Genomic DNA, 9,003 nt, shown 5'->3' on the forward strand with positions numbered 1-9,003 from the left:
TTCTTAGGGAAGTGAAAACGTTTTCAAAATTTGTACCAGACAGAAAAACGGAATGAGTTAATATAAGCTTTGTAAAACCAAACTAATTTGAATGTTTTTTTAAAGAAATATAATACAAATCTAAAAATTGAACGTAAGATTTATTTAAACTATTTAAGTCACAAAAGTGAATACAAATTTATTAGTTTCCAGTTTTTACAGCAGTAATTCAGTGATATCAATGAAGAATCGTTATGTTGTATGTAATAGAAACTAAATTGTTATTTTAATGTTTATCTAACTAAAAGGGAAATCCAATCAATATGTTCTAAAAAGAAGAGGACTCTTCATGAAGTCACATTTTGGTTGAGATTGAGAGCTAGAGACCGCTAGCAGCAGCAGCCGCTGTGGCGTTCACACAACTGGTTTGCCCCATTAACTTGGCGCACGTGAACAGCATCTCTGGGGCGTCTGGAACACACGCCTGGGGGGAAAATTAATAATTAGCGTAGCTTCCATTTAGTTAATTAACATACATGATTAAGCTCAAAACTCTTAGTTTTGACTCTGACAAATCTTCTGTTTATTACGATGACATTTTCAGAACGAGACAGCTGGAGGTCACGTAGGCCTACAAAGCCCGCGGGATACACATTTGAGACCAAAAGAAAATCCGCTGCCGAAGACATGCGTAGACGGCGAAAAGAATCTAAATAGACCATCGGCGGACAATGGTTATGCCTACATTACATGTGGCAAAATATGTAGGTCGCAGCTGGGGCTGCGTAGCCACGGGGAAAACTGCATTCCTTATTAATCTACGGGCTAAGAAGATAAGACAGAAGTAATTAAGATCGGAAGGCGCGGTGGCTGAGTGGTTAAGCGCTTAGCTTCCGAACCTAGGTTCGAATCTTGGTGTTGAGTGCCCCTGAGTCCACTCAGCTCTTTAGCTGGGGAAAGTAAAGGCGGTTGGTCGATGTGCTGGTCACATGACGCCTTGCTAATTAACCATTGGCCAAAGAAACAAATGACCTTGACATCCTCTGCCCTTTAGATCGCAAGGTCTGAAAGGGGAACTTTACTTACCAGGGTAAAGAAGAAGACACAGACAGATAAAGCTATGGAAAGACAGCATCAAAAAAATGAAAAGGCTAGTCTAGTCATTAAAAGAGATTCTGGTCAAGGCCAAACGCGACGAGCAATGGAGAAAGGCGGTTGGCAATTCATGTGTCGTGCCCAAAAGGTCCAACTAACTTCGAAATAGGAGGTGAAAATGAAAAGAGAAAAAAAAAAAGCTTTATAAACATTTTAAACAGTTAAAATCTCAATTACATTCTTTTAAAAGGAAACAAGAAAACAATTAGACCCAAAACTTTTACCCCAAAATAATAATGTAAACAAAGATATTAAAGTTGGTTATTTGCTAATGCTAAGGATAGTCCATGAAGGTCCATGATTATCAGTCGATTAAATTTTAGCGTTTTAATTACATCAAGGAAAGCGAGGTCGAGAAGCTTAGTACGCTTGAACTTGGCTTGGCTACCTATTAAGGGGGCTCGAGGTTCGACACCCGACGCGGGCAGAGTTGTGTTTACTGAGCGCCTAACGGCAGCACGGAAAACCTTCTCCCAGATACCCCCTCCCCCCACAAATGAGATTGGACCATAGCGCTCTGAGCCATGCTATAAGCATGAAATTAGCGCTATATAAAAGCTATAGTTAAATAAGGGAACTTGAGGAAGATGAAAGGGCTTTCTCTAAAGCCACCGCCAGTTCAAATCTTTTGAATTCTGTACCGTGAGGCGTGGTGGTTGGGCGGTAAAGCGCTTGACTTCCGAACCGAAGGGCCCGAGTTCGAATCTCGGTGAAGACTGGGATTTTTAATTTCGGGATCCTTGGTCGCCTCTGAGTTCACCCAGCTCTAATGGGTACCTGACATTAGTTGGGGAAAAGTAAAGACGGTTGGTCGTTGTGCTGGCCACATGACACCCTTGTAAGCCGTAGGCCACAGAAACAGATGACCTTTACATCATCTGCAGTATAGACCAGAAGGTCTGAAAGGGGAACTTTACTTACCGTGATGATAAATGTTTAGTACATTTTTTATTTTATTATCGTTTTACTTATTTTAACTTGGAGGTTAGTGGCCGTAACAGATGACAATGTCATGATGTACAAAACGGATAGATTCACATACATCAACTTATATTAGCCTTAAAAGAATGGTCTTTGACTTTCGCTTCGTCTCAGGGACTCCCTAACGGAAGCCACTGATGTAGACTCAAGATTAGGGGTTCTCAACCTATGGGTCGCGACCCCTTGAGGGGTCGAATGACGATTTGTCAGGGGTCGCCTAAGACCATCGAAAATATGGATTGTATTTAGTGTATTCTTCTATTGTTGTGTATGTTATGAGGGGGGGGGGGTCGCGGCAGAGTGGGGGATAGTAAAAATGGGTCTCCGAGCTTAAAAGGTTGAGAACCGCTGCTCTAGATCTAGAAGTATTCAAATGTTTATTGCTTAGTCATTGATGTACCTAAGATTAAATTAATCACTGACCTGCATAAGAAAGTCAAAGACTAGACCTGCGTCACAGCTAGTTCTAGTAAGAGCTCCGTTGGAACATTCCCAGATATAGGCGCAGTCCTTAAAATCTGGATAGTAAATTGGTCTTGGCCACGAGGGATCGCAGGGGTAGCAAGGTGTCTCTGTGTGGTAAAGAAAGAAAAGATTGCAAATGAATTATGGTGTGTCTTTGGTGGTAAGTGAAATTAAAAATTTGTCTTTGGGGGGGGATGAAATATGGGTGTCTTTCTAAGTAAAATATAGGTAGTTTAGTAGAGTTTAAAAAACAAGCAAGGCTAAGTAAAATAAGGTGTGTCTTTGATGGTAAGTAAAATTTGGTGTGTCTTTGATGGTAAGTAAAATTTGGTGTGTCTTTGATGGTAAGTTTAAAAAATTTGGTGTGTCTTTGATGGTAAGTAAAATAAGGTGTGTCTTTGATGGTAAGTAAAATTGGGTGTGTCTTTGATGGTAAGTTTTAAAATTTGGTGTGTCTTTGATGGTAAGTAAAATTTGGTGTGTCTTTGATGATAAGTTTAAAAAATTTGGTGTGTCTTTGATTGTAAGTAAAATAAGGTGTGTCTTTGATGGTAAGTAAAATTTGGTGTGTCTTTGATGGTAAATGAAATATGATGTGTCTATAATGGTACATAAACTATGGTGTGTCTTTCATGGTAAGTAAAAATAATTGTGTGCATGTGATGATATGTAAAATATGGTAAGTCTTTGATGGTAATCGAACTATGGTGTGTTTTGATGGAATGTCTTCGCTGGTTTGTAAACTTTTGTGTGTCTTTTATTGTAATTGGACTAACATGTGTCTTTGATTGTAGGTGATCTATAGTGTGTCTTTTATAGTAACTGAATGAATATAGCTTGAGAGGCCAACTCAAGTTCCCTCTTCCAAAAACCCTAGATAAAAATATTGCGGTAGATTCCAGCTAAAATAGTAGGGCCTACAAACCTATGTTGGAATATAGCTTGATGATACTCTAAGAACTAACCTGATTGGGCTGTTAAGATACATACTGTCAGCCATGTTAAACCTGGGAAAAGTATACCATAGAAAAATCAATGTAAATAAATTATTACACTAACTCAAATTTAGCTTCTTCAACTATAATACACCATTAATATAAAAAAAAAGGATTCAGGCAAAAGAAATGTATTTATTTATAATATATATTAAAAATTATTAAGCGGGTGCGGGCCGCACCGCATGATACCGACCCTAGTGACACCACTGGATCTATGGTTAATGTAAGGTCAGAAAGATAAGTATGTCTTTGGTCTAACAATTTTTATAAACCGCAGAAATATATTGTAGTTTTTTTTTTTAAAGCCGTTTGCTTACAAACAATTTCGCCTTAACTGTAAATAGCCTATAATTTTGTTGAATCAAACCAGAGATATCAAACTGACAACAGGATCGAAGAGTAGAGGACACTAAAAAAAAAACAGTTCACTTTCTCCGACTGCTCAGTCAATGAAAGTGTATGGATGTATCATGTAAATCTTCCAAGAGAATTTGTTTTGTCCAGTCGACGCTGCATGCCGCATTTTATTGACATAATAGGCTATGTCGGACGCGAATATCTCACATTTTCAGTAAAAGAAATTACAAAGGTCCTTTCTCTGTAAAAGAAGTTACAAAGGTCCTTTCTCTGTAAAAGAAGTTACAAAGGTCCTTTCTCTGTAAAAGAAGTTACAAAGGTCCTTTCTCTGTAAAGAAGTTACAAAGGTCCTTTCTCTGTAAAAGAAGTAACAAAGGTCCTTTCTCTGTAAAAGAAGTTACAAAGGTCCTTTCTCTGTAAAAGAAGTTACAAAGGTCATTTCTCTGTAAAAGAAGTTACAATAAATATAGGTATTTGATTTCTATTTACGATCTATTTAGGTAGGTGCTGTTTTACTATTAGTATTACCATTATACACCAAGTAACAGAGTTTACCATTTTAATTCTTATGTTTATCTTTGTAATGCTCTCAGGGCGCCTTGAGCCTAAATTATGTTTTGTCAACAGCGCTCTATAAATTAATTTACTTTTATACAGTATTCTTTGTAAAAAAAACAAAACTTACAGTTGGCGAGAAAAAATGTCTGCTTCATAGTAGATAAATATCAGCGGACACTGAACTATATCTAGTTCTTCTATTGGAAACACAAATGACTCGCAGAGACAAAGTGTCCATTATTTTGAGCATAGATTTCTTTCCTTTGTCGCTGTCATTATGATACAGAGTATGTCAATCATAAAATCCAGGTAACGCCCACTTCTTTTATTTGCTCAACTCCTTTGCAAACACGAGCAGCTGTGATGACGTCACCCGCCGAGATTTGAACGCCGCGATGGTGAGTACTAGGCACGTAGAGCGTGAGACTTCTTGTAGACTCGAGTGTTGATTTTAGAATCTATTTCCTTCTTTCGGTGATCAAAAAAGTTGTTTTTATTTAGTAGGATAACAAGGCTTAGTAATTAAAAACCCGGAACGATAAGATGCAAGGAACAGGTTTTAATCTCCCAAGTTAGAGAATATTAGATATTTATATACTGGGATATGCTTGTTGATGACGGTCGTTGACTTGTAGCACCAAACTGCTGGTAGACAAATAATCAGCTGTAGGCGTATTATATCTTAACATTTATGTACCTTTACCTTTACCTATCCTTTAGTCTGTTAGAACTTTGGGGCGCCAAGCAAGACTAGTCGACCGTCTTTCTCCATTCCTCACTGTCTTTTGCCTTAGTTAGAACCTCTTTCAATGGCATGCCCGTCCATTCTTTAATATTGTCCTCCCATCGCTTCTCTGTCTGCCTCTTCTTTTTTTCCTGGTACTGTTCCCTGAAGGAAGGTCCTTGCGAGCCCCGAAGATCTTGTAATATGGGCATAGATTTTGAGCTTGCGTTTATTTTACTATAGTTAGCAGGTCATAATTGAGTCCGATCGCTGAAGCAACACTGTCTCTAATCTCTTGGTTTGTGATGTGGTCTTTGAATTTGATGCAAGGATCCTGCTGTAGCATCTCAATTCTATTGCTAGGATCCTCCTCTCTAGCTCTGCAGTCAGCGTCCAAGACTCACAAGCATATAAAAATGTGGTCATGACCAGGGAGCGCATCAGTCGAGGGCTACGCCTTTGTCTTTCCATATTATTTTGAGTTTTGAAAGGGCTGCTGTGGACTCTGCTATTCGGGCCAATAGTTCGGGTTTCGTTCCCTCGTCTGAGACAATAGCTCCGAGGTATTTAAAGCTGCTAACACTAGTCAGTTTTTCACCTTCAATACTGATGTCCCTTTTAAAGCCCTGTTGGCTAATGGTCAAAAAATATTTTTTTCGGCATTTATTTGGGTACCATATGCTGGGAAGTCTTGTCAATGCGCATCACCAGGTCAGCTAGTTCTACTTCTGTCCCTGCTAGGCCATCAATGTCATCTGCGAAGCGCAAGTTAGTAATTCTTCTTCCTCCAATGCTTACAGTACCTTCATATCCCTCGAGAGCATCTTCTATTATCCTTTCAAGAATAAAAAAATGTTGGTGAAAGTAGGCAGCCTTCTCTTACTCCAACTGTGGCTTTGAACCAGTCCCTAATATTATTGTTGAAGTACACTGCACTTTTGTACCGGTGTAACTAATAAACTTGAAATGACTAAAGTAACTTTGAACAATACTAAATATAACTTTTATTGTAACATAGGCACAATCAGGTTAATATGAGATATAATAAATGTACTAGACTTAAATAATAATATTAGCTCACTACAATAACACAACCTTTCAGTCTCACGTTCTGGGGTCGCCTCTCCTCAGACCAAATAATGACAATGCCACTTATGTTGCATCATTCACAACCAATCACTAACCTCTTCCCATCATCACCATAGAAACACACACACACACACACACATACTCCATAACAGTGCTAGATCAACAGCAAAGTTTGGTAGAGCTTAACGAACAAGCATGTCATGCACAATTGTACCAAACATCTGTACTCATTGTTGGAATGTAAAAGCATAGACATTTTAAAGTTGCCCCTTAAGAAGTTATAACAGTTGCTGCCATTAACTGGAAATTCCAATCGTACTGACGAAGAAGGGAGATCAAATGACTGGTGAGAAGCGTGGTCAAGAGGTCAAGTGCGCTTGAATTTGGCTTGGCTTGGCTACCTAGAAGGGGGCTCAAGGTTCGACACCCGACTCGGGCAGAGTTGTGTTTACTGAGCGCCTAAAGATACCCCCCCCCCCCACTGGTCCACAAATGAGATTGGACCAAAGCGCTCTGAGCATGCTATAAGCATGAAAGTAGCGCTATATAAACTAATCACATTGTGGACAAAATGAGCAATGCACTTAGTATTTTTTAATATTAATGAATATTTATTGTCGTGCTGAGAACTTATAATAGCCACATAATTCGACAACAGAATGCGGAAAGACAATTAGTTAGCCTCCTTCAGTTGTAACGACTATGTAACACTTTTTCATGTGGCTGTGAAGACCTATTTTGACCACATATATCGCAGGTTAAGGTGGCTTTCGCTTTGGTTATAGAGGAGCTGGCCATTTTTCGTTTGACTCGCTTTCAAGAGATGAAGTCCATAGCTTTCTTGGTCACCGTCTCTCTCCACGTAGTGCGGTCTAGTCAGTCTCAAGACAGTTAATCATCTTTTTTTTTTGATGTAACGTCTGTATTATATAAGATAAAAAGAGAAAGTCAATATTAAGTAACACTTACGCTAAGAAGCTAAGTCTTTCACCGCGTGATTTATATGTGAGGCCCCAGGCTATACTGTCCTACACACTAAGGATACAAGAATGGAGGAAGACTGACATTTGTGTTTAAGATGACCAGCAATGAGATGTTAGGATACGCTGCGAAAATATGGTCATACTTGTGCAAATGTGGTCCTACTTCTGTAAATGTGGTCATGCGTGTATAAATGTGGTCATGCATGATTAATCTGATAGCCTTATACTTATGTTACTGTGGTTACTGTGGTCATTCGTGAGGGCGTTCATGTATTCATAAAAGTTTTGGTCATATATTCTTAATGTGTTCCCGCAAAATTTTAGTGTGGTCCTATATTTGTTAATTTTATTATGTGACCTCATAAAGTGTCCATTTTGTGTGTGTGCATTGACATGCCGACCAAAGAATGGGTGAATTAATAATTAATTAAATTCATAAGATTATTAAGTTCATCGTAACCGTAATAAACATGGATTGGATTATTTAAGTGACTTGAGCTGAGATTTCGGTTAAAGTGAAGGGGATTGAAGCAACACATCGACCTCGCTATCTCGCCCTTTTTTTTTGCTGGAAAGATTGTCAAGTAGTCCGTGGAAGGAGATTGGGTGCAATGTATGACCATGGACTTTCTGTGTGTCTTGTACTGCTTCTTTTCCCTGTGCTGGGGGATTGCTTTTTTTGATCTTACAAGGGTGACATTTCGGACGGACACCAACGTCCAGACTTCCCATACTAGCTTTGACAAAAACCACAGTGTTATGAGTGTCATGAACACGTCAGATAACTTTAACCTGGTTTAACCGGCTAGTCAAAGCCGTTTCCGGGGTGTGGCCGCTTCTCATGCTAAAGCTGCTGGGGGCAATTGTCGACATGTTGGGTGTCGACTGACTGACCTATAGAGGTGTTACACGCCCAAGACACTCCAAACAGTTTTAGTTAATATAGTCATGTATCTTATCTTATCTTATCTTATATAATACAGATTTGATCAGACAAAATCTATGTGGTGAAATATTAGTTAATGTGGTCATTGAAAAATATAGTTGATGTTAATGTAGCCAACAAGATATGGAGGTTTTAGTGATTTACTGAAGCACTATTTATTCAGTTAGGTTATTATAGCCGGAAGTGGTAATTGATAAAATGAGTCCGCTTCCTGTACGATGCTCCCATGTGCACGAGTCTCAAATAGCCTCTAGCAACCAGTCCAACTTCTAACCTTTACGTGTGGCTCAGATATTGGGTCCAGCGTAGACAAAGACGAGAAACTGGCGCCTAAATGAGTAGGCTTCGGGCTGAAAGGGCTCAATAGTCTTGGCTGGCAACCCATCTAGGAGTGATAAAACTCAGAATTTTTAACCCCCTGCTGTCTTGCATTCCTCAATTATCTTCGTACTCAAATATGGAAAAAGCTTAGGGAATCAGGAACAGGCGAACCTAAGGCAGCTTGCAGCACACAATTCTACGCCCTGGCAGAGCCTGCGATGCCGCTGATCTCAAACTGCATCAGCGTCATTTTAAGTCATTGGTTAATATGCATGACTAAATGCATGACGCGTAGGACGTAATCATCTTCTTTTTTTGAAGTAACGTCTGTATTTTATAAGATAAGAAATAACCTTTCACTGAGGGCTAGGATCATAACGTCAGCAGAGAAGTTTCAGCTACATTTCATCAAGATAAGAAAATAAGAGAGTAATTCCTAAAAGGATA

The 9,003-nt window shown here is 39.1% G+C and overlaps 1 protein-coding gene across 1 annotated transcript; it reads right to left on the reverse strand.

The window, feature by feature from the left end:
* Window positions 1-121: 121 nt before the first annotated feature.
* On the reverse strand, window positions 122-4,776 carry LOC106070467 (uncharacterized). Its single transcript, XM_056007205.1, has 4 exons — window positions 4,621-4,776; window positions 3,546-3,587; window positions 2,539-2,687; window positions 122-463 (listed from the first exon to the last, which is right to left on the reverse strand). The coding sequence occupies exons 1-4, from the start codon at window positions 4,646-4,648 to the stop codon at window positions 359-361; spliced, it is 324 nt and encodes a 107-aa protein (XP_055863180.1). The 5' UTR covers window positions 4,649-4,776; the 3' UTR covers window positions 122-358.
* Between the last annotated feature and the right edge of the window lie 4,227 nt (window positions 4,777-9,003).

The sequence above is a fragment of the Biomphalaria glabrata genome, chromosome 12 (assembly GCF_947242115.1).
Source record: "Biomphalaria glabrata chromosome 12, xgBioGlab47.1, whole genome shotgun sequence".
Lineage (NCBI taxonomy): Eukaryota > Metazoa > Mollusca > Gastropoda > Planorbidae > Biomphalaria > Biomphalaria glabrata.